General features: G+C 43.0%; 1 protein-coding gene across 1 annotated transcript; it reads left to right on the top strand.

The window, feature by feature from the left end:
• Nucleotides 1–25,232, top strand: PPA1 (inorganic pyrophosphatase 1). The gene is made up of 11 exons (XM_056850356.1): nucleotides 1–64; nucleotides 7,696–7,760; nucleotides 14,824–14,877; nucleotides 16,235–16,354; nucleotides 19,656–19,742; nucleotides 21,675–21,801; nucleotides 22,895–23,022; nucleotides 23,403–23,488; nucleotides 23,662–23,731; nucleotides 24,503–24,542; nucleotides 25,171–25,232. Exons 1-11 carry the CDS (start codon nucleotides 1–3, stop codon nucleotides 25,200–25,202), a joined length of 873 nt encoding a protein of 290 aa, XP_056706334.1. The 3' UTR covers nucleotides 25,203–25,232.
• Nucleotides 25,233–25,888: the final 656 nt, after the last annotated feature.

Raw genomic sequence — 25,888 nt, 5'->3', positions numbered from 1 at the left:
ATGGCCGGGTATGGCGCGGAGGAGCGCGGCTGCCCGCAGAGCCTCGAGTACCGGCTCTTCTTCAGTGAGTCCCTGCGCGGGGGGCGGGGAGGGCTTGGCGGGAACAGCTTTGCTCGGGTCGCAGCTGCTGCTGCTGGGCGGGTGGGCGTGGCGAGGGGGGCTGCCTCGCGCGGGGAAGAGCCGCCCGCAGCAGGGCTTGGCTGGTCCTGCGCCCTGCTGGCTTCATGAGCCGAGCTCGGCGCGGGATCACCGCATTGGGGATTCCACGCGGAAAAACATCGCTTTAAAAAGGGTTTGCGGATGCCACGGCCTATAAATGGTCGGAAGACGTCTTTGCAGCCGAAGGGGCCAAGCAAAGTGCGAACAGTATTTTTTTATAACGTTTTCAAAACGCTTAATACATCGGTGGGAATGCATGGAAAGTGCGAACAGTATTTTTTTATAACAGTTTCAAACTTAATACATCAGTGGGAATACATAGGGCGAACAGTATTTTTTTATAACGTTTTCAAAACTCTTAATACATCGGTGGGAATGCATGGAAAGTGCGAACAGTATTTTTTTATAACAGTTTCAAACTTACTACATCAGTGGGAATACATAGGGCGAACAGTATTTTTTTATAACGTTTTCAAAACTCTTAATACATCGGTGGGAATGCATAGAAAGTGCGAACAGTATTTTTTTATAACAGTTTCAAACTCTTAATACATCGGTGGGAATACACAGAAAGTGCGAACAGTATTTTTTTATAACAGTTTTCAAACTCTTAATACATCGCTGGGAATGCATAGAAAGTGTGAACAGTATTTTTTTATAACAGTTTCAAACTTAATACATCAGTGAGAATACATAGTGCGAACAGTATTTCTTATAACGGTTTCAGACTCTTAATACATCGGTGGGAATACACAGAAAGTGCGAACAGTATTTTTTTATAACAGTTTTCAAACTCTTAATACATCGGTGGGAATGCATAGAAAGTGCGAACAGTATTTTTTTGTAAGTTTCAAACTTAATACATCAGTGGCAATACATAGTGCGAACAGTATTTTTTATAACAGTTTCAAACTCTTAATACATCGGTGGGAATGCATAGAAAGTGCGAACAGTATTTTTTTACAACAGTTTCAAACTCTTAATACATCGCTGGGAATGCATAGAAAGTGTGAACAGTATTTTTTATAACAGTTTCAAACTCTTAATACATCGGTGGGAATGCATAGAAAGTGCGAACAGTATTTTTTTACAACAGTTTCAAACTCTTAATACATCGCTGGGAATGCATAGAAAGTGTGAACAGTATTTTTTATAACAGTTTCAAACTCTTAATACATCGGTGGGAATACATAGAAAGTGCGAACAGTACTTTTTAGAACGTTTTCAAACTCTTAATACATTGCTGGGAATACATAATGCGGTCACCGGTTACCGCATGATGTATTCCCTGCGATGTATTAAGAGTTTGAAAACGTTCTAAAAAGTACTGCTCGCACTTTGTTTGGCCCCTTTAGCTGTGAAGACGCCTTCCAACCATTTATAAGCCGTGGTATCCAAAAACCCTTTTAAAGCGATGTTTTTTATAAAATTTTCAAACTCTTAATACATTGCTGGGAATACATAATGCGGTAACCCTCTATACATCTCCTTTTACTCCGTCCTTTTCTTCTTGGGTTGCCTTGCCTAGAGGTGTGCACAAGGGGTAGGGCACTTTAAATCCCGCCTCTGCCATGCTGTCTGAGGCCCTCCCCCTCTTCCGCAGTTGGGGAGGGGGAAGTTGTATAGTGAACAAGCGCCGACCTCCTGCACCTTTTATTTAATCTAAAGCGTTTATCTTTTGCCTTCTTTCCTTAGTCAGGGCTACGATAGGGGCTGCGGCAAGGCAATTGGGCATGGTTTGCAGGGACCTCTGCAAATGCTAAAGTAGGGCTCTAGTGGCGCTTCAAAGGTTGACAGCATTTCATCCCAGTGGATAAGAGCAGGGAGAGGAGGATAAGCACAATTGGGAAAAAAACAGCCTCTTGTCTGTGAAAGCTCATTCTGGAAGAAGGCTATGCCTTTTAAAGAAACGACAAGCCATAAAAATAGTTTTGAGCACGTACATAGAGTCCTCTCCCATGCTCGGACATGCCACAACCAATGTTACCATCTGAGAGTTGGCTGAGTGTTGTAATATGTAGCTTCCAGCGCAGGCCTGTCTGTCTCCTTAAAAATAGTGCCTGTGTCAATCTTCTATGGGGTTTCTTAAAACCAGAGAACAGGATGCCTGCTTGTTGGGGGAACTAGAGGGAGATGGGAGAATGTGGAAGGATGCTTGACTGCCCAAATCTTTGAGGGGCCTCAAGCTATAGAGGAAGGCAGGTGTTCTCCTCTGAGATACCTGGCAAGCAAAATTAAATGTGTCCAATAGCACCTTAAAGCCCCAACAACATTTATTGCAGCTTAAGTGTTTGTGAGTTGGAGCTCACCTTGTTAGATGGATGAAGCAGATATACTTCATGCAGCAGATAGATATATCTTACCACATGAACGTGGACTTCACGCATCTGGAAAAGTAAGCTCTGTCTCTTGGCCTGATGCTGACATATTGTTGAACTCTCAGTTTTGCTGCTCTTCTAGTGAGAAAGGGAATGAGGACTGCCATGAAGTCTGTGTGGCATGGATTGGCTTGTTGGACCTTTAGGGTTGCACACATGAACTCAGGCATTCATATTGCAAATTACCCAGTATGAGCTCATTGTTGCTCCTGACTTTATGCTGCCAGCTTGTAATGGCTAAAAGGTCACAAAACCATGTTACGTAACCGTGGCTGTATCTTCGAGTACTATCATGGTATAAAGCATCTGCTTTTATGGGAGGACTTAGAATGGATCAGGACTTATGTCTAGTTTTGGAGCATCTTCAAGGAGTGAAATAGTTGGTGCCCTTAGGGAAATTATGGCGTCATGTCATGGGCGGTAGGGGCCCGTAAGTGGTGGGATGGGCTTCGAGGAAATTCCATATCTTGCTCAATGAGACCGCAACTGGCAAATGAGGACTTGGGGAGCAGCTGTCATTCTGCCCCTCCCCTGCATAGCAAACACAGTTGAGTTTAAAGTCTAACCAGACTGTCAGATATCAGCAGCGGAGGTGGCTGTAAAACTAAAGCCTCCTACAGTCTAATCCTTTAAGGCGATTTTCATTCCTCCGTGGTGTTGCCACACCCCAGAGAGCCTCAGTTTTCACTGTGCAGGTAAAAGTGGCTTTGGTAAAGAAAGGACATTCACCAATGTTTACTTCAGTGTTCTTGTTGGATCAGAAGAAATAAGCTGATTCGTAAACTGGACCGCTTGGATGAAGGACTGCTTCAGGCATCCCTTACACAATCCCCTTTTCTCTCCTCTTGCACAATTAGGGGGAATTCATTACTTACACTCCTGCCCAGCAAATCAGGATTCCTTTTCCGTTTTTAAGGAAGAAGAGGACATTAAATTGCTCTTGCAGTTTACCTTTCATGCCAAAATTGAATCCTGGGCTTCCTTTCTTTGAGTATTTATTCTTGGAAGGTGTTCTTATAAACTCCCTTGAACAGTCTGACTGCAGTAAAAGGAATATAGCAAACAGCTATGTGAGAGCAGTTTCTCCTCATATAGTTCCACTGTTCATCATTGCTCCCTGGTGCACACCTGTGTGTTTTTCTTGTGCTTACTCAGAGGCAAGGCTCTGAGTCACCGTTTTGTCAATTTATTTTTCACTGCTGCCACACACTTAAGTTGACATTTTTATCAAGCCACAACCCCCTGATCTCTGTCTCAACCAAGTCAGGCCCTATTAGCATATGCTTGTAGTTAAGAGTTTTTCCATCCTGCACTGCCTTGCACTTACCCATGATGAAATTCATTTGCTGCATTGTTGCTCGCCCACCTAATGTAGATAGAGATTCCTTCATAATTAGCCTTGGTTTTCTCCACCTTTCTAAATGAGGGAGTACCATAAAGGTTTCCTTATGGAATGTTTTGGCTCTTCACAGAGGTAGCATCCAAGTATCTGTGACATGCAAGATGGCTCACAAGGTTTTATCTGTGGTCATCTTATGCTCATGGGAATTTCTCTTTTAGAATGAGGAAGGGTTAATAACTATTCTGTACTTTTCTTTCTCTGACCTGGATAGCCCAGGCTAGCCTGATCTCATGAACACATGAAGTGGCCTTATACTGAATCAGACCCTTGGTCCATCAAAGTCAGTATTGTCTACTCAGACTGGCAGCAGCTCTCCAGGGTCTCAGGTAGAGGTCTTTCACATCACCTACCTGCCTAGTCCCTTTAACTGGAGATTCCAGGGATTGAACCTGGGGCCTCCTGCATGCCAACCAGATGCACTACCACTGAGCCATGCCCCCTCCCCCATCTCGGAAGCTAAGCAGAGTTGGCCCTGGCTGCTATTTGGATGGGAGATCTCCAAGGAATACCAGGGGCGTGACATAAAGGCAGACAATGGCAAACCACCTCTGAACATCTCTTGCTTTGAAAACCCTACAGGGTTGCCATAAGTCAGCTGTGACTTGACGGCACTCTCCACCTACGCTGCTTTCTTTCTGGGACCTCATCCTGGAACATATTATATTACATTTTGTTAATCAGCTTTTTGCTTGTTTCACTATTGTCTGTTGCAAGGGATCCTGCATTGAGTTAAACAAAAGGAATCAATCCCTGACACCTTTCTGCAGGCAGGGTGACAGATTTGAACTTGGTAGGACAATATGCTGTGGGATTTAGGATATGCATGCTACTAAGATGTGTCTGGCCCTGACCTGGATGGCCCAGGCTAGCCTGATCTTGTCAGATCTCAGAAGCTAAGCAGGATCAGTCCTGGTTAGTATTTGGATGGGAGACCACCCAGGAATACCAGGGTTGCTGTGCAGAGGAAGGCACTGATAAACCAACTTTGTTAGTCTCTTGCCATGAAAACCCCATAAGGGGTCGCCATAAGTCGGCTGCGACTTGAAGGCACTTTACACACACATAAGATGGGTCTAATACTAACCAGAGTAACTTTCTGTTTTGGAGCTTGTACAGTCAAATTCCTATTGATGTCCAACAGAGCGCATGTGGAGTTTGTTCTGATGAAAAGTTATTCTTTGAGATGATGTATAATGAATGGACTTTACTGTTTAAGGTTCCTATTGTGTGTGTGCACACGCCGTCAAGTCACACTTAAAAATTGCAGAGGGGTACAAACAAGCCATATGAATTTTCAGTATACTGTGAAATGCTTCTTGATCAAAGCATCAGTTTCAAAAAGCACAGCAATTCCAACTGATAACATATCCTGACATTGTATCAACTTCCTTCCCTGCCATGCCAAATGTTTTGTTTTATTTTATTTTTATTTTTTGCTATTTTTAAACACAAAGACTTTGGATTGGCTTTCCAAAAACTTGGTGCTAGGAAAACTAACTTTCACTTTCTTTATGAGGCAAGCTCTAAAGAACTGCCTGTTCCAGTAAACACCGCGTGAAAGGAGGAGGAGAACAAATTTATGCAAGGGTATTTTCTTACGAGTAGAGTTGAAAGACTTGTTACTCATGACGGCGTTGAGAATGCAAAAAGACGGTTACGAGCCTTGCAAGTCATTGTTTTACTTGGCTACAAAATCAGAATGAAATATTCCAAATGGCTTTATAACGAATCAAGCCATTGAGCCATCCAGCATGGCCTATTTTTGACAAACAGCTGCTTTCTAGGCATTTCTAGATTTGCTACCTAGAAATGCCAGAGATGTTAAAGGATGTTTCTGTTAGATGCAGCTAATGCCCCCTTCACACGTGTACTCCACGTGAGTGTGTGGGAGTGTTTTTGTATGGTGATAACCTATGTGATTGCATCGCTTGTGCATATTTTAACCACATGGAAAGCGTTAACTGCTGGGTGTCTCATACCTGATCAGCACCTAAAAGGATCTAAATGGAAAGATCCCTCACCAAAGCCCTTCAGATTCATAAATGCCTATCGCAGGTGTGTTTATTAGCACAGAAAATTAGTTGGGGATGTCTGTGATTGTTTGGCCTAAAAATTATGGAATTATGGTGTGTGGCCTCAGAGGTAATGGGATTGTGGCATGTTTAGACAAGTTGTAACGTTGTTCAAACTATCTTGCATGTAGAAACATGTTGCAGCGTAGCAACATAACAGGCACAGGGTTGGTGTGGTGTAGTGGATCGAGTGTAGGACCGACCGGGTTCAAATCCCTCGCTCGACTGTGGAAGCCTGCCAGGTGACCTGAGGCCTGACGCAATCTCTCAGCCTAACCTTACCCTCACAAGATTGTTGTTGTGGGGATTAAGTGGAGGAGGGGGGAACTATGTGGAAAGCTGCTTTGAGTCCCCGATCAAGGAGAAAAGTGGGGTATAAATTTAAACAAATTAAGGTGTACTTGATAGCTGGCTGAAATCTTAGAATCATAGCGTTGGAAGGGGCCATCTAGTCCAGCCCCCTGCTCAATGCAGGATCAGCCCTAGAGCATCCCTGGCAAGCGTTTGTCCAGCCTCTGCTTAAAGACTGCCAGTGAGGGGGAGCTCATCTCCTTCCTAGGTAGCCGATTCCACTGTCAAACAACTCTTATTGTTAAAAAAAATATATCCTAATATCCAGCCGGTTCCTTTCTACAATCAATTAATACCCATTATTGTGAGTCCTATCCTCTGCTGCCAACAGGAATAGCTCCCTGCCCTCCTCTAAGTGACAGCCCTTGTACCAGGTTGCCTCTGGCCTTAATATTCATCACGACTTAGCATTTGGGGGGTGTTTTGTACCTAACCCTTCATGCTGAACTCTTGAAATGCCTAGATGGGCCAAATGCTCTGTACCAAAAGAAGAGGCAGAAGAGGAGCAGTGGGCAGGGCTACCCCCAGGCCCGACACCAGCCTAAATCTGGGTGCGAAGGGTCACAAAATCTGCCTAAACTGTTGGTATTGGAGCTGGTTGGTCTGGGTCGTAGTGGCTATGGGAGAGGGTGAGAGCCAGCGTGGTGTAGAAGTTAAGGTGTCAGACTAGGACCTGGGAAACCCAGGTTCAAATCCCCACTCCTGCCATGGAAGTTTGCTGGGTGACCTTGAGTCAGTTACATATTCTCAGTCCTGACCCTGACTAGTATTTGGACAGGAGACCTCCAAGGAATACCAGGGTTGTGAAGCAGAGGCAACCAATGGCAAACCAACTCCAAACATCTCTTGCCTTAAAAATCCTGGGGGCGGGGGGGAGTCAGCTGTGACTTGACAGCACAAAAAAAATGAAGTGGGTACGTGAATAATGGCTGTGGGGGTTGTAAGTCACACGTGTGTCAAAGGACACTTGTGCTGAATTGCTGATGATCTCTCTGATAGGAATGAATCTTGGTTAGAGGCAGAGTCTAGGGGACAGTCTTAGATTTTTATGGTAGTACTGATTCTACATTATATACTAACTAGGGATCTTGAGTAAGATGGAAAGGCAGGGTCGGAATGCTTTTTAAAAAAATACCCTACAAAAGGGTTGAATTTCATAAGACATACAAATCATTGCAATGGTTTCATTGGTATAAGAATTTACTGGTCAAAAAGGGCCTTATTCAAATTCTCTGAAGATCCTAGCCATGCTACTTGAGGCTTATTTTACAATTGCATGTATAACTATAACTGAGGAGTTGCTCTTAATCACTTCTTTGTTTTTGTTTTCCAGAGGATGAGAAAGGAGAATACATCTCTCCATTGCATGACATTCCAATGTATGCAGATGCCCACCAGGTAATAATTCGCGTGATTATATTCTGACCAGGGTTTTGGTTTCTCTTGCCGAGTGCATAAAGGGGATTTTGTTACTAGATACCAGTTTGGTTTGGTTTCCATCAAAAGGGCAAATGCCGTTTCTCTATATATTCATGGTGACTATAACTGTGCCTGACAAAGTCAGCTCCCTGCATCTTTCTTAAGCAATGCTGCTTAAACTAAACGTGACAAACAAATGAATGGCTTGAGCAAAGAGTACTCAAAGTTAGGCTGGAGAAAGGACTCCTTTATTCCTAGACTTCTAGGGGTTGGTGACTTCTTCAGCCCCTGCTCTACCTTTCCTTTTCTTCATTCATTCATGTCACTCTTGACATCTGTGTGTGTGGGGGGTAACCTGCTGATATCTCGCTACATGGTAGCACCTGGGTAAATTTAAGGCCACCTATTTTATGAGTGAATCATGATGTTTTATTGATCTCTATTGAGGTTGCTGATGTTATAATGATGTTTGATGTTTTTATGTATTTAATTATTGTTACCCGCCCTGATCCTGGCTTGTTGGGGATGAGGGCAGGCTGTACATTTGGGGGAAAAAAGTTGTTAGAATATAAGAAAGGCTGTTCTGGATCAGACCAAGGCCCATTAAGTCCAGCAATCTGTTCACACAGTGGCCAACCAGGTGCCTCTAGGAAGCCCACAAACAAGACGACTGCAGCAGCATTGTCCTGCCTGTGTTCCACAGCACCTGATATAATAGGCATGCTCTTCTGATCCTGGAGAGAATAGGTATGCATTTTTACTAGTAGCCATGGATAGCCCTCTCCTCCATGAACATGTACGCTCCCCTCTTAAAGCCTTCCAAGTTGGCAGCCATCGCCACATCCTGGGGCAGGGAGTTAAACAATTTAACTGTGTTCCTTCAGGTCTTCCTTCCGGCCATCCTCTTAACTGTAGGCTGGGCATAGTTTGGCTGAAATACCTGCTTCTTGGATTTTGGACTTGGAGTTCTATCTGGACCTTGTACTTTCAGTCTGACCAAGTTACATCTGGGTCAGAGAACTAAAGCCTGTATATATATTCTAGGATAGTAGTTTGGTTTTATTATTTTCTATATTTGTATACAGTTGCACATTTCTTTTAATAAACCTTTTCAATTATACTCCCGGGGTGTTATTTGGGGTTTGAGACTTCAGTCTAAATCCAGTACCTTGGTCTATTTTGGCTACAGATACCAAGTAATTGTTCATGGAACTCAACTTGCAAGGTCCTGACTTCTTGATTAACACCCGGTAGGAGCCCCGTGGTGCAGAGTGGTAAGCTGCAGTCCAAGCTCTGCTCACGACCTGAGTTCGATCCCGACGGAAGTCGGTTTCAGGTAGCCAGCTCGAGGTTGACTCAGCCTTCCATCCTTCCGAGGTCGGTCAAATGAGCACCCAGCTTGCTGGGGGGTAAAGGGAAGATGACTGGGGAAGGCACTGGCAAACCACCCTGGTGCTTGCACAGGGGACCTTTACCTTTTTTTTTTAAGGCTGGAGGCTTGGTCCCTTGGTCTCTCAGCTGAGGGCTAGTCTTAGAGGAGCTGGTGGAGGCTTGTTATTCTGGGCAGTGAGGATTCACTCCCCAGTTTTGTGCATTTTGTGCTTGACCTTCACCCAAAGTTTTCTTGTGGACCAAGCGGGCTCTGACAATGGCTTTTCAGCTTCAGCTTTTCAGAAGCATTGTGGCTGCCCTAACAGATTGCTAAAACCCTTGTCATGTCAGGACAGGTAGTTATTCATATGAGTGTAAAGCTGGATTCTGAATTGTAAAAGAAATGTGTGCTAAGCGAACATTCATTGCAGTCAGGAAGGCTGGGTGTGTGGTTTAAGGAAGCTAGGAAAATGGAAAGAAAACCAGCTAGATTCAGAATTGTGACTATAAGGGCAAACCTGGAGAAGTTCGGTCAAACAGGAGCAGGGAATCTGATTGGAAGTCAGGGCTGAGTGGAATGCACAAATGAGGCTGAGATTCTGGCTCTTAATCTATGACTGTGCCTAGGGAAGCCATATCTCTCATAGCTTCCTACCGATAATTACACAAGAAGATGGATATAAAATGTCCAGCCTGCATTCAGGGTTCTGTAACAGTTATTCATCACTCCCTAGGGCATTTTTTTAAATTCAGAATTGTGTACAGTATTAAAGAGAGCTGAGATACTATATGATCGATCTGGTTAGGAGTCTAGCACTGCCCCACTTCTTCTCTTCCACCTTGCTTATTTTTATTGTGAATTTGTATGATCGCAGGTGTACATTCATTCTCCTAGACACCTTATCAAATTTTGTCTGGCAGTTCATTATGGTGCAGTGAAACTTTGTTACTCCTAAATACCATCTCAAGATTCTCCCTCTTCACCTTCTATAAAACTGTTTTAAATATATGGGAGCAGCTATGTTATCTGTGAACCACCCTGAATGCAGAAAGTCATGGTTTAAGTGCATATCTTCCTGGAATATGTACTTTAAAAAGTGATTTTTGCATTCAGTTCTACAAGCAGCTGCCCATAAGTTAGAGCAGAGGTGAAAACCTTAACTGTGTCATGCATTTTTTTTACTGGGAAGATGTTGAGCGAGACTTGGGTTGGCCACGGCGGCATATTCCCTGTGAAGATTCAAGTTAAACCCTTAAGACATGGACTTTCTGAAACAAAACTTTGTAAAGTCAAGGGAGTACCTAAGTAACGTTTAAGGTCCACTTTTGTCCATTGTGAAAATTAGTATTTGTTTAAAATAAGCATGTATGTGTGCTACAAGTATCTTTTATCATACACCATTTGGTAAGTAGCATTTCTAGGCCCAGCAGAGAGACCCATCTTGGTGGCAAAGAATCAAACGATATCAACCTCAGATGGTGTATGGGAAAAGGGTAAAGAGCGGAGTTGTTCTGCAGAGTTGCGACAGTAGGGATCGTGAGCAATAGGTGTATATTTAGAAATTTGCTTTGTCACAAATGTGTCCAAGTATCAGAGTGACTATTATCAAGATAACTTTGAAAGAAATAAAATGGCTTTACAGGCATCATCTGGTGGCTATAAACAACGGCAAAAGGATTTGCCAGAGCTTGCCTGACCCAGGGGGCAGAGGTTTACTGCGCTGGATGCTAGAGGTTTGTGAACGGGGGAAGTGAAACCCAAGGGTCACCTTGCAGTAGCAGAACTGCTTCTGTGTGTGAGAAGAATCCTGCCTGTTCGGAGGAGGCATGCAGCTTGCTTATCTGTTTGAGAGGGGAGTCTAAAAAATAATGGATAAAAGCAAGCATTTTATTGTGCCGGGGACCAAACAATGTACTGCAAAGCTAGACTTCACGTTTCTCTCTTTTTATTGCAGGGATGGCTCTCCAGGTCAGCCTCCAGGGTTCTGCACACGTTCAGTAGCAGCATTGTTAGGGAGTCAAGTTTAGGGCAAAAGGTTACATTATTTAATCTTACCTCCGATGACTCTTGCACCCTATTCCTGGTATTTTTCAGATCTTGGGAGGATTATAAAGTATCATGCAGTTTGCTAAGTTTATCAGTACCTTACTCTTGTTCTCATTATGTTCTTTTAGTATATGTGGTTTTACTGTAGCCTTCTGTATTTTAGAATTTAGTGCTTGCCCAGAGCATGGCAAAGCTAATCTACTTCTTGTATGTAGGAACTCTGATACCTGCATATTCTAGTCTGGAAGCATCTCCTGCCTCCAGAAAATAGCCACAGTCAAGATTATTTCACCACACACTCTGGCCTTCCTTCCCTGCAGAATTCATTGCATCCGTATGCTGATATCGAAAAAAGAAGTTCTCATCAAACAGATTAAACATAATTATCTGTAATTAAAGCGGAAATGTTTATGAAGTCAAACTCCCTGAGACCTAACATTTTACCAACCAGCTAGGGAATGTAATTTGCAGTGTATTTTGCTCTAGGAACTAAAGGTGCCCAGAGGGGTACAGAATCTTGTTTTGTCGCATGCCTGTATAATTTTATAGATGTCTTAATTTTTTTCCCTACTGAAGGAAGAAAAGTGACTCTCCCCCCTCCGAAAAAGTTTTGCTATTGATGAAGCTGAAGCTAGTTCACACCTAATTCTCTTGTTTTGTTCCGTGGATCCACATAGCTGGCATCTGTGGCTGAGCCTCTAAGACAGGGATCCCCAATGTGGTGCCATGGTGCTCATTACCACCTATTCTTGCACCTGCAAAGTGTTTTTAGAAAGTGGACAGGGCCAGGTAGGGCTTTTGCCCAGCAAGGCTTCTGATTGGCCATTGGAGATCTGATTGATGGTGCGGATTTTTAAGTATGCTATTTTGGCTGTCACCATGGCATAAAGATCGTCATTGTGTGACTGAAGGTAAGCTGCAGCAGCTATTTTGTGGCTATCAGAATTCCAAAGGTGCCCGCAGGCTCAAAAAAGTTGGGGAGCCAAGAGATTAGCTAGGTCTTGTTCAGGATGGAGCTGAAAGGTTGCATTTTGTTATTTTTTGTTTGTTTGTTTGAGTCTCTTCTTTATAGCTTAAAAAAAATACCTGAGGCATAGCTTTTTAATCTTAAATTTCTGAAAACATGGTAGCAAAAGTGGAGCCAGTATGGTATAGTGGTTAGAAAAGAAGAGTTGGTTTTTATATGCTGACTTTCTCTACCATTAAAGGAAGAATCAAACCGACTTACAGTCTCCTTCCCTTCCTCTCCCCACAACAGACACCCTGTGAGGTAGGTGGGGCTGAGAGAGCTGTAAGAGAGCTGTAACTAGCCCAAGGTCACCCAGCAGGCTTCATGTGTAGGAGTGGGGAAACCAACCCGTTTCACCAGATTAGAGTCCACTGCTCATGTGGAGGAGAGGGGAATCAAACCCGGTTCTCCAGATCAGAGTCCACCGCTCCAAACCACCACTCTTAACCACTACACCACGCTGGCCCTCCGTGATATTCAGTGGCTTAGGAGCTCAATGTGGCTCTTTGACTTGCCACTCATGGCTCTTCTGAGCACTGTTCCCATTGTGGGACCTGCCCCGTGCCCCAGCAAAGTGGGCAAGGCCATCGCCTGGCAGAGCTTGTGGTTGGCTGGTGCCAGAGCGACGAGGATGGTTCCTCCCTGACCCGTGAGGCCCCAAGTAAAGATCCTTTCGCTCCAAGAACTGCTCCCAACTACGTGCTCTCATCCCAGTATCTGGGCAACTGCTAGGAAGAGAGTGGACTGACTGCATAGAAGAGAGAGCAGAACCACAAGCACAGTGGTGGCAGTCACCCAGGAAAAGAGCAAGCTGGCCACAGTGGTGGTGGTGGTTTTTACTCCCTTTTCTCCATAATCTGCTTGCTGTCCTCTGGGCACCCTGACAATCTCACCCTCTTCCCCCACCTTCTGAGCTTTATGCTGCAGAGAGAGTGAGAAGGCAAAGAGAATCCCCTCACTCCAGATACAAAAGTGCTGGCTAGCTGTACAGTGGTGAGTAGAGACGTGTAGAGGTAGAAGAAGAAGAGTTGGTTTTTATATGCCGACTTTCTCAAACCGGATTACAATCGCCTTCCCTTCCCCTCCCCACAAGGTAGGTGGGGCTGAGAGAGTTCTCCCCACAAGGTTGGTGGGGCTGAGAGAGTTCTGAGAGAACTGTGACTGGCCCAAGGTCACCCAGCTGGCTTCATGTAGAGGAGTGGGGAAGCCAACCCGGTTCACCAGATTAGCATCTGCTGCTCATGTGGAAGAGTGGGGAATCGAACCCAGTTCTCCAGATCAGAGTCCACCGCTCTTAACCGCTACACCACACTGGCTCTCTGGTACTCTGGTAATGAAAAATATTATAGCTACATATTTAATATTAGTAGCTATATCTTGTATTGTCGTATATGTGTGTGTTTGGGGGTAGCCACAGGGCATACAGTAATCATGTGGCTCTTTTGGTTGGTGGGAATTGCAATTGTGGTTCTCCATGAGTCAAGGAGTAAGTCCCACTGTGTTAGAGCGTTGGACTAAGATCTGGGAGACCCAGGTTCCAATCTTCACTCTGCCATGGTAGTTCACTGGGTAACCTTGGGCCAGTCACACACACTAAGCCCAACCTACCTCACCAGGGTTGTTGTGAGGATAAAACAGAGAACCCCATGACCTGATATGGGTCTCCACTGGGAAGGAAGGCAGAGTATAAATGAAATAGGTCTCTGGCCCTCACTGCACTGTATGCATAATCTTAATTACCATTGCCTCTGTCAGGGCTAGTTCCTCCGTCATCTTTCTGGGCACCAGTTCTTGGGGGTGTACTGGGGTAGCCAAACTGTGGCTCTTGGCCATCTTAAGAAGGCTAATAGCAAGGTAGCCCATCATCTGCATTTATGCCGAAGGGAGGAAGAGAACCGCTCTCCCTAACCTCCAGGGTTCAAGGCCCAGACAGGATAGAAGCAGCGGGGGACATTTGAGTGTGAAGGCGGCTGGGGTATAGGTGTCGGGGTGCATGAACGATTTTGCAGCAGTTCAGAGCTGTGGTGGGGGCGGGTCTGTCTTGTGATTACTTTGTCAAGACGTAGTTGGTTTGTTTTACAGGAGAACAGTCTGCTGCTTATATCACTGCTAAGTAAACACAGAAAGTTTCTCTGTGAGCTATAAAATCTTTTACTGCAAATTAAGTCAATCACAGTAATGCTCCTTAAACTTTGAGCCCTACGCTTTTAATATGTGCTTATGACTAGATGATGGACTCTTGCACTAGACTAAATGACAAAGGGAAATGTACCTTTAAAGGCTGCCACAAGTTAGTATAGTAGGGCTTATTTTTGTATCTCCTGCCCCAGTTCTGTCAACAGTAGAAACTAGAATTGGAGGGAACTCAAAGGCAGGATCATCCATCTACCTGCCCCAATGATCAAATAGTCACTTTTTTCAGAGATTCCATCTTTTACTGTTCTTGGAAGAATAACCTGTACTCACTGCTTTGCCATGTCCAGTTAATTATCAAAATTCATCAGTTCTACTATGCAAAAGGGAAATTATCAATTGTATAACATCATTATGTAATTATGTATTCAGGTCTAGCTTACAGTGATAGTGTATATATCTCCCCGGCTTGTCCTTTTCAGAATTTATTCAACATGGTGGTGGAAGTACCTCGATGGACTAATGCTAAGATGGAGGTAAATTCCTTGATGAAACTGTACTTTGTGCCTTGCCTTTCTCCTAGTGTTATATCATGGGGTGTTGTGAATTGGGTGAATTATTGTATTGTTTAATTATTTTAACTTGACCACTTAAGGGAAAAGCCTGTTCTTTAATTTACCTTTTGACTTGTTGTATTGTTTGCTGGCTGTGGCTGGTTATTACCTAGCAGGGCCCAGATCAGGCCTTCCCTACGTTCTAAAACTCTGCTCTGTTTTGGTACTGAGTGCTGTGGAGTTATTACACTTCGTATTAAGCTTTATTGAATAGTCTACTTCACTGTCCATGGCTGCTTCCACACAGGTGTGCATTTTCACATCCCTGCCATGTGGCAGTAACGCCAGGCAGGAATGGGTGGGAACAGCATCCTCTCCCTGAGCCTGCTGCTCTCCTCCCGTTGTGCCTATGCAAAAGTGCAGGTAAGTTGGCAGCTGCACCCAGGCCCTCCACCAGACCCCTCAGACACACACACCCCGTACACACTGTAGCATTACAGTGCAGCCCTTTAAAGGTGGGTGGGGGCAGCAAGCTGCTTTACACCATTTTGAAAGTGGACCTTAGCTCTGTCTCCCCCTTCCTGTAGGGGCAACGGAGGGAGCATTTGCATGGGACGTTCCCCTGCAGCCACTCAGAAGACTCTCTTTTAAACAAGAGGGGAATCTCCTCTCCCCCCCCCCCGATTAAAGGGGAAATTCCTGGGAGCACCAGGAATCATGTTCAGGAATGAGCACAAAGTCCCGTGGGCATTCCCCTTTAATTCAGGGTGTCTCTGCTTTCCATGCAGGAAAAAATACCCCTGTGGAAACAGCCAAAATCCATTTGTTGGCTAAAGAAATAGCCATTGTGGATCAAGATTTCCGATCTGACATGTCTGCCTTTGCCATGAAAAGAGGGGTCATGGGTGAGCCAGTGTTTCTCTCAGCCTGTCCTACCATACAGGATTTTTGTGAGGATAAAATGGACAAGGGAGAGCCATGTATGCTGCCCTGATCTCTTTGGAGAGAAAGCAGAATAAAAATATTCTAGATGGATCAAAGTACTGATGCTAGCAAGTTTTCTAAGGCTGTAAACCTATAAAGATGCTACACAGTGGGATTTTCTTTAGAGTAAGCATGCATTGGTTTGTGGTATAGGTTTGTTAATAATGGTAAAACAATGCTAATAAAGTACAAAATACAGGAGATGTTTCTTGGGGAAACAGATTCCTTCAGCAGTCAACATTATTAAGACAGTTGCTGAGTTTTCAGAGCTCCTATTCATCTGGCTAAGTAATGTGGAAAGGATGAACGGGCACATCTGTATGAGTGCTACACTAAGTGAATTATTTCATTTCAGATTGCAACCAAAGATCCTTTAAACCCAATTAAGCAAGATGTGAAGAAAGGAAAGCTACGTTACGTTGCTAATGTATTTCCTCACAAGGGATACATCTGGAATTATGGTGCTATTCCACAGGTACCTTAATATACTGTGCCTATTCTGTCTTGTTAGTTGTTGAGCATTCGTGTTTATTGTGCTGTTCTGGGAATTGTTAAATTTTAGTGTACCAAGTTGGCAAAACAATATTTTGTCTGTCTGATATTTTCCTAACGCTAATGAGGGGAAAGTTGTTTTCACTACACAGCTGAGTAGTTGTCATACTCTCAGGAGAAAGACGAGAGTGCCCTGTGTGTTGTAAACAAGCAGGTTGTTTGTGCTCCAAGGGACATCGTGGCTGCAAAGAAACCCATTCTCCTAACATGCAAGACTTTTTAACTTTATTGAGCACCTGAAGAGCCAGTGCTGCTAGAAGGATAGGCTGGATATCGATTGAACCTTTAGAACATTAATTGGGCCTCCTCGAGAGAATAGGGCAGGGGTCCCCAACCTTTTTGAGCCTGCAGACGCCTTTGGAGCTCTGATATAGCATGGTAGGCGCAGCCACAAAATGGGTGCTGTAGGAAGCGGAACCCACCCCCATTATTAACCCACCACAGTGAAGATCCTTGTGCTGTACTGACAGCTGCTGCCAGGGCAAGGATTTTAAAAAATCAGCACAGCTAGTCAGAACCCTTGCTGGGTAAAAATCCCACCTGGCCCTGCCCACTTTCTAAAAACACTTGGTGGGCACCAGGAAAGGTATCTGTGGGTATCTGTTGGTGACCCTTGGTATAAGGGAACCTTGTAGAGTTGTGCATATCGATAAACCAGAACTGAAAATAAACCCGAAATTAGTCCTTTCGACTTCATTCGGGTTTCCCGAATGCCAAAACCTGGGGATGAAGCCGAATAGGTGCTTCCCAAAAAATTAATAATTATTCGGCTTTTTCGGGTTTGGCTATACACCTTCGCTCAGAGGCACAGCTCTGTGCTTTCTCCCATTTTTCTATCTTTTTTTTAACTTGTTTTGTTAGGACCCCATAGTTGGGGCCCTTTTGAGATGGGAATCGTGTAATTGGAGCCAGCTTGGTCTGACCAACCTTCCAACCATACAACCATCAGTACTCATCACCATTCAGTGGGTTGATATGGATAAAACATTAGAGTTTTTTAAAAGATGGGGCTCACCTAGTCCCGTCCGGAGGGATATACTCTCCAACTAAAAAGAGCCAGCTTCAACAGGTGCTCACACCACCAGGCTTCCGAAGGAGATTTCTTTATCCACATGGATGAGCAATCTCCTTCAGACAGCCCCTTTGGTCAAGACTTAAGCTGGCTCCAATATCACACACACACCTCGTGAAAACCTGCTTTCAAAAAGCAGAGCAGAGGCTTCGTTTCCCCGCACCATGACCATCTCTTGAAATCTGATTTTTGATTACCATAACAAAGGACTGTTCAGAGGGTTTCATTTGCCACCAAAAGGAATGTTTTCCGTGCCTTATTTCTCTTGTATTTAAGCCTTTTCCCTCCATTTGGAAGCTAATTTGCATGAACATCATGCTATGCGCCCCAGAAACGAAGGCAGCCCCCAGACTTTGAGGCGCCACCAGCTTGGCTATCTGCTCTTTCCAGCAGTCCTTGGCAACGATGAACTTCTGAACCTGAAAACCAATGGACAGCTTGGCTCGCAAATGCCTGGAGGATGGGGGCAACCCCTTTGCGACCTGTAAAATTGGACCCCCATCCCAAAGTTCATCTAACTTCGGTGTCCGTTTAGGGAGAGTCATTTGGGAACTCTGCCTCCAAAAATTCCCCCCAGGAACTTTGAAAAAAATCCCCATATGCTATAATGGGCCTGAAATTTTCAGTAAACCCCAGAAATAGGCCGAATACTGAAATTTACTGGTATGGGCATTTAGCTTATTCCGGGTTTACCAGAAAAAAATGGGCCCAATAAACCCGAACCCAAAATTTACCGAATTATTATTATTAATTTATTTTACACAGCTCTAGAACCTTGTCTTCTAAAGCTGTGTCACACTGGTTTGGATCCAGCCAGTTTTTTTCCACTAATGGCAAAAGGTAGAAAGAGGAGGATCTCTTTGACCCCCAAAAGGCCTGGTTTGGAGTCACAGGTTCTGCATGGACAAAATTCATGTGGCATCGGGGCTGTAATGAGGAGGGGAACTGGCAAAGATTGGATCCTACTAACTACTTAGCACAAGCTTTTGTACTGTGGCCTGTTAATGGGTTCAGGCAACGTACATCCAAGATGCGTGTGCTCCTTGTCCCTTATCAATCTGTCAGTATTCTTGCTGTTTTGTACCCGCTGTAAGATTCTCTAATGTTTCATGTGGGGAAAGGATCAGGGGAATGAGACTGATGACATTGTCAGGCACATCTTTATCACTGGTTGGCATTGTGATTTCCAGCTTCTGCACGTTTTTATTAGACTGCCATACCTGTCTTCTAACATGTGTTCTTCTGAGGCTTCCTAAGTTCGATTACAGATTCTGCTTTCGCTTGCTGTTCTCGTGTAAATGTTGTTTGTGTTGATCTGTGAAGAATACTTCTGACTGCTTTCAAGCTGGTTGCCTTATGATTCCAGTTGAATTGAGCTTGCAAGGATACTAAAACAAATGCTATTGTGTAGAATGTTCCTAAGTTGGGAGTTTTGCCAAATTTGTAATGATTCTACTTCTGACCTGGAGGGAAGTTGGGTCAGTTTCTATTAAAGCAATCAGAAAAAACAGTTTCCCTCTAGCAAGGGTGATCATTGTTTCCCTAGCCTTATAGTCTTCCTGATTCCCTGCAAGCTGCCACTCTTCTAAATGTTCATGCTTGCGAGTCTCATGCAAGTTCTTGGCCTTGTGTTCACATGAGCAAGTATGTCCAAACTTCACTTACAGAAGTATTAAATGCGTCATGTACTTGAGGAAATGGCTTACCGCTAGTCTGTAGAAAGTATCTCCTAGGTCCGATTAATCTGGAGAACTGGGTTTGATTCCCCACTCCTTTGCATGAAGCCTGCTGGGTGACCTTGGGCTAGTCACAGTTCTCTCAGAACTCTCAGCCTCACCTACCTCACAAGGTGTCTGTTGTGGGGAAGGGAAGGCAACTGTCAGCTGCTTTGAGACGCCTTAAAGATGGAGAAAAAGCGGAGTATAAAAACCAATTCTTCTAACAAGAGAAATTGCTACTGCCAGCTGTTTTGAGTGGCTGTGAATTTGCAGCAAGCGGTTTCGAGGCTTCAAGGCAGGGGGTAGGGGTGGAAATCAATGTAATTGCTTTCTTTAATAATGTAAAATAGTAATTATTTAAGTTGCCCTGTGTTCAGGGATAAGGCAGTACACATCTATATATTTAAGACTTTGATCTGCTTTTTTCCCTTTAGACATGGGAAGATCCTGGACATAAAGATGAAAATACTGGCTGTTGTGGAGATAATGATCCAATTGACGTTTGTGAAATTGGAACCAAGGTAACCACATTCTCACACTGAGGGTGCTGGTTGTGTGAAAGATAATCTGTGATCATCAGTGAAACTCCCATTCTACTGAATGCTTCATTTAATTTGGCTTCTCAAACAGCTGTTGCTATAAACTTATCTTTAGGGTACTATAATTAAATATGGTAAAGTCAGCTGGTTTAGGTGATTCCTGATTGGCTGGGATGCTCCTTTCCCCTTCACTTCCCAGTCATGTTTGGATTGCCTCCCTTTCTCAACAAGCTGCGGTTTGTTGTTACCTGTGAACCAGACAAACTGTAGCTTTGCACAAAATGATTTGCCTGGCAACTAAAAGTGCAAGCTGTATTTTGCACAAACTGGTTTGCCCAGTTGGCAGAATTGCAAACCGGCGTCTTCCAGAGGGGACAGAACATGAGTGTGGGTGGAGGAAGAGTGACATGTGAGACTAGCGTTCAGGAATAAATGACCAAACTGTGATTTGACTATGACATGTGATCTGAGCTCAAGAGTTCATATTAGTGGTTAATAATTTGGTCTATGTAGCAAGCCATATTGGGAATCTTTAGAGAGCTGGAGAGGTTTTCTTAAGCTGCTTAAGTGAGGATTCTTTGTGTTTCTTTCATCATTGCTGTGAATGCAAAGGCATGCGTATTGGTGACAGAGGCTTGGGGGTTTGTTGTTTTTACTGTCCTCTATTTGCTGACTCTTCCCTCCCACACATGCTGGGCAGTTGACTCTTTGGCACATGGTTCAGAGGGAAACAAATTCTTTAATTTTTACAACCCCTGTGCGTTTCCCATGCAGCTGATCAGGGGGAATGTAATAAATGAGAAAATAACACAAAATAATAATATAAAATATGTGATACACGATTAAATACATTTTTTAAAAAAAATCTGAAAGGTCAGTATTAACGTTAATTTAAAATGTGATTTCTTTCTAAATTTACAATATGGTATATATTGTTTATTTTTCTCAATATTAAGATGTAGTTAGATATTGCACTCTACATGCTCAGTGAATTGTCTGTATAAATTTTCTATATATTTTAAATGTTTTAATCATGTATCACATATGTTTATATTATTGTTTTGTGCTATTTTCTTGTTTATTAGATTTCCCCTGATGAAGCTGCACGAGAAACACGTAGGGGTTGTAAAAATTATTAAAGAATTTTTCCCCTCTGCACCATTTGTTTCCTTGCCTTCCATTTTGCCTTTGTACACCCCCTTCTTTTCTTCTTTGGTACATGGTCATTGCAGCTGCCATGGTGACTTAACACCCACCACCCCTTTTTGGTTTACATATGCACTATTGCACAGGATCAGCTTACAAATAATATCCCTGCAGTCGTCTTGAACGTTCTCCAACCCATTCCTTTCCAGACAAAAGGGACCAAAGCTGCTTTGACCTTTTCCTTTATATCTCCACAATGAAAAGCTGTAGACGTTCACGTTTAAAAATGAAAACTGAGTTCAGAACTAAAATTTGAAATGGAAATAGATAAGTGGCAATAGATTGCTACAGTGCAATAGCAATTACTTTTTTTTTAGTTCCCAAATACTATAGCGTTGGTCCCCAACATGGCACTCATGGGCACCATGGTGCCAACCAACACCTTTCCTGGCATGGTGCTGGTTTTATTTTCTCTCTTACTCCTCTTTCCTACTGTACTTTTAAAAATTACTCCTCTTGTCCCCTGTGCTGGAGCTTCTTCTGTGTGTGGCTCCGCTTACCACAGTGGCCATTTTGTGATTGCACCCACCATCCAGTGTCAGAAATCCAAAGGTAGCCATAGGCTACCTTTACTCTAGGCAAAACTCATAACAATTCAGCATGTTGCTGAACAGTTGCATAGGCAATGAGCTATGCTTCTTTCAGCTTTAACTATTTTGGCTTATTAGTCTTAAGAACTTGAGGTTTGAGTAAGTGTTCCTCCTATAGGTGTGCAGCAGAGGAGAAGTAATTCAAGTGAAAGTCCTTGGTACGCTGGCATTGATTGATGAAGGTGAGACAGACTGGAAGGTCATTGCAATCAATGTTGAAGACCCTGAAGCTGCCAATTATGACAGTGAGTATCCCAGAAACAAGGGGGGCATGCACGTCTTTTGCTTTTTCCTCTTACTAAAAAAAAAAAGCCCTTTAAACCCTCCCTGTGGCATTTTGAGGACTTTGTGCAGAGCAAGGCTGGCATGATGTTTGTTTAATGAGAACAGCATATTCCCAAACGTGTAGACTGTGCGGCAGCCTGTTACCACTGCCAGAACTCAAATCCTATGGGAAGGGGATAACGGAAATCTTGCTCCTCCTGTGTTGAATGTGAATTTGCATGCATAGATCGAAGAAGGTGTAAGAAAATTCTGTAGTATCCCCATCATCTGAACCAAGTCAGATTTGGAGAACTTGAGCCAATTCTTGTTGTAACTGAAGTTGAAGTTACTATTCCAAAAAAGAGAATCCAGTTCTAGGTTGTTGCAGCAAGAGCAGGCATTACAAGAGACTCTTCTAGATAGAGGCCAATCAGAAAGAAGGTGTTTTTGGTACCGTCTGACCTATAGAAACCTCTGTACCTAGCCCCCATCCCCAATCACTCAGCGTTGGGAGGACTTCCCAGTCAGTGTGTACTCATACAGCACCACCACCGTTGTAAGAAGCAGCTTATTTTAAAATTATCCTTTGCTGTTTGTGCCTGTTTCTTGGGTTTCTACACTTAATGAAATGTTGATATGGATAGTGTGTGGCTAGGTGCCTTAAACTGGAATCACAGTGTGGACTACTTATGGTGATTGAGTGGGACTGTCAAACATTGCAACTGCTAGGAAATCAGAATAACGCTACTATAGATTTGTACATTTTGGGGCACTGTGTTTATTTTTTAAATACCTGTGCTTCAGAAGTTCTACAAAATTGCCAGTCCTCTTAAACACCTCCAAGTTTCTGTATGAATGGCTACTGTGAACTTCAGAAGGGCAGACTACAAACCTTTACTAAAAGGGAGCTATTAAGAAACATACATTTTTGGTGGGGAGAGAATGTATTTGAATCTGGGCCACATACCCTCCAGTTTATAGTCACTGATATTGTTAGTGGGGTGCTTAATGCCACATAGCTATCCTTTTGGACTAGATTATGAATATGTGCTTCTCCCCTCCCACCCTGGTCAGCTATTCATGATGTCAGGAGGCTTAAACCTGGATATTTGGAAGCTACAGTGGATTGGTTTAGAAGATATAAGGTGCCTGATGGGAAGCCAGAAAACAAATTCGCATTCAACGAAGAATTTAAAGACAAGGTGGGAGTTTGTGTATGCTACCTAAAGCCTGTTGATGCTTGACAGCTTAAGCCTGCTGCTGTTCTGCATTAATAAGAAAACAATAAGGAATCAAAAGCATAAGTCTAAGTTTGTACACACGATCCCTGAAATAGTGTGTGTCTCTGTGTTGGTGGGGGAAGCTCAGAATGCAAAAGGATGAAGCACCTATGAAGAGAAAACAAATATGAAGGCTGGAAAACTCGGGGAGGAACTGGAATTGGACCGGGTAGAATGCTATGTTTGCACAAATGTATCTTAAAGTTTTCTTACACCAGAAGATATTCTTAACACAAAGCATTGTTGCATCATAACTATTTATAAGAGGCACGGGACTTCATTTTCCTTTTCTAAAATTTTAGGACTTTGCAATAGACATCATCAAAGGCACCCATGACTGCTGGAAAGCTCTAATATATAAAAAGAAAGAGGGGGGAGAAATGAACTGGTAAGTTACTGTTCTGCTCCAAATGCAGCAGTTACTGTAGATCGATGCATTGCTCAGTACAAATGCTTGATTATGTCTTGCTAACTGTTTTGGGTATTTTTTCAAGATTCCCATGCTGAGCTATGTACTCCTGAGAAAAGTTGGTTATCTTTACCATTGCGTTTCTCTTCTAGCACAAATGCAACGTTATCAGACAGTCCTTTCCATTGCAATCAAGCAACTGCTAAAGCTATTGTGGAAGCGGTAAGCAAGTCTGGTTAATTCACGTACTCTTGATGTGTTGGGGTACCATTCTAGTTGGCAGGGGCTGTATCTTTTCTGTGATTCCACACCAGTGCAGAAAAGCTACTGACTGTGGTATTGCTACAGAATACAGCACTCTGAGAGGCTTAGCTCTGACTTTTGTTGTTTTAAAAGAAAAGCCCAGTCTTAATCTAGAGGATGCTCAGTAGAATTTGGGTGATTTAACAAGGGGGCCTACCTATGCCCTGGAGAGATTAAAGCAAGACTTCCTTTCTGCCACAGGGGCACGCATTAAGACATCGGCTGAAACCCCATATTAAGAATTTGGTAATCATGGGACAAATACCATATTACAATTCTGTTGCCATTAGTTTATCCTAGAACAACTTTTGCCACTGGCACTTGAAATGCAGGTGAATGTTTTTTAAATCCCTGGAACATGATTACTTAGTTATAAGCTTCATTCAGCTGTTCTTTTGGATAAACTCTTCAAACAAGCAGTTAAAACAGTGAATATACAGCAAATATTGAAATTGTTGGTTTTTTCTCCAGCTAGCACCACTTTGGGGTGCTAACTGAATGCTGGGGAAACAGCTGAATTCTGAGAAGTGAAGTATTTAAGGAATCGCAGTAAACCTACATATTGTAAATGATTGATTAATGATGGCTGGTTGTATGACCTTTGAGATCATGTTTATTTCTTTTGTAAGAGACTAACACAGTTACCCTTTTAGAACAATAATTCTGTACTTGATGTGATCTCCTTTTCAGGTTCCAGTCTGTGGACCTGCCAATCCAATACCAACTGATGGTAAGCTTCCTTAATTCAGACAATCTGAGAATGGTATAGGATTGCTGTCTATTAGAAATCCTGGAATTAATTATACCTATTCTGCGTCATAACTTGTAAGATCTCCATGCTTAGTTGGCAGTACTACTTAACAACAGGAATTGATAACCATTCAATGTTCACCTTTTTATAAGCTATGGCACAGGGTCTAATACTAAAATATTTTAAACATATTTGGTCTAGGACCCAGTTTTTCCAGTCTGCTTTTATTACCTCTTCCCTGTTCATGTTCTTTAAACACACACACACACACACACACAAGTTGCCCATAGATGTTAAGCCACGCCTTTCTTCTGTAATGTCAGATACAGGTGTGATGTGTGCCAAGCAAAGCTTCCCTGAAGCTGTTCCAGGGCAGTTCCTTTATTTTGCAACTTTATACCTCCATGGGGCATAAGTCTCTGATTTGCTGCTTCTATACTCTCCCTTTATAAACGTATGGGAGGGAAGATTAGAAGGAAATTAGGCCCTGTGACTGTGAAAGTCATTTCAAATTGTCATGGTGGCTTGCGATACCTTACCAATGTTTCAGATCTATAATGATACTAACGGTGTTTTTTCTTTCTTCATCCTTTTCCGCCAACCCCAGTGGACAAGTGGTTTTACTACGAAAAAAAGTGACATCAAGCCGGATGTGGCAGTAGCTGCTGTCCTATTATCAGGAAAGCCACGTGCAGACATAGATGAAGATGGATAGGGTTGTTGTAAAAACTGAAGTTCTAAATATGCACAGCTTATGATACAGCAGATGTTGCATACTTAACAATAATATGTGTTCAAAATGTACCTAGGTCCTAGAGAATCTGAGCAGTAATTTTATAAACTATTAGCTTGACAGTCTTTGGTTAAGTATCATGACATTAATTGTGCACAAACACACCCATATTCATTGCTTATTGGATATGAGTAAAATAATTTCTTTTGAAACTCATTCAGCGTTTTCTGTCTTCATTATAATAAATCTGCATAGCTAAACATGGATATGTAGGCAAATGAATCTGGACCACCTCTTTTATACTCTCTCCTCCCGCTGTAATTAAAGTATTTGTGAAACTGGAAAAGGTCAGTAAAAGTGATACCCATCAGTAGAGCAGATGTGCTCTACCTCCCTGCATTTATATTAAATGTGCATATAGGATTTGCAGTGGTCTCCATCAAAAGGATGGATCAGATCCACATTTTGCTTCCGCATTGCAGCCTCAGATGCTCAGGAAAACAATTTTAATGTAATCTTTAACAGCTAACTATATTTTCTTGTTCCAGCATAAGATATAAAAATAGGAACTGTTTCTCACTATTTATTTCAC

Source organism: Euleptes europaea, chromosome 5 (genome assembly GCF_029931775.1).
Source record: "Euleptes europaea isolate rEulEur1 chromosome 5, rEulEur1.hap1, whole genome shotgun sequence".
NCBI classification, from domain to species: Eukaryota; Metazoa; Chordata; class Lepidosauria; order Squamata; family Sphaerodactylidae; genus Euleptes; species Euleptes europaea.
Note: the sequence above shows the minus strand (reverse complement) of the source record. Positions and strands in the feature narration are given on the sequence as shown.

Bases quoted from the DNA above. Each gene is read 5' to 3' on its own strand.
- PPA1 (XM_056850356.1), top strand. From the start codon at position 1: ATGGCCGGGTATGGCGCGGAGGAGCGCGGCTGCCCGCAGAGCCTCGAG. The intron at 23,489-23,661 runs GTAAGTTACTGT...TTTCTCTTCTAG, and splicing joins GAGGGGGGAGAAATGAACTG to CACAAATGCAACGTTATCAG. The intron at 23,732-24,502 runs GTAAGCAAGTCT...TCTCCTTTTCAG, and splicing joins CTAAAGCTATTGTGGAAGCG to GTTCCAGTCTGTGGACCTGC.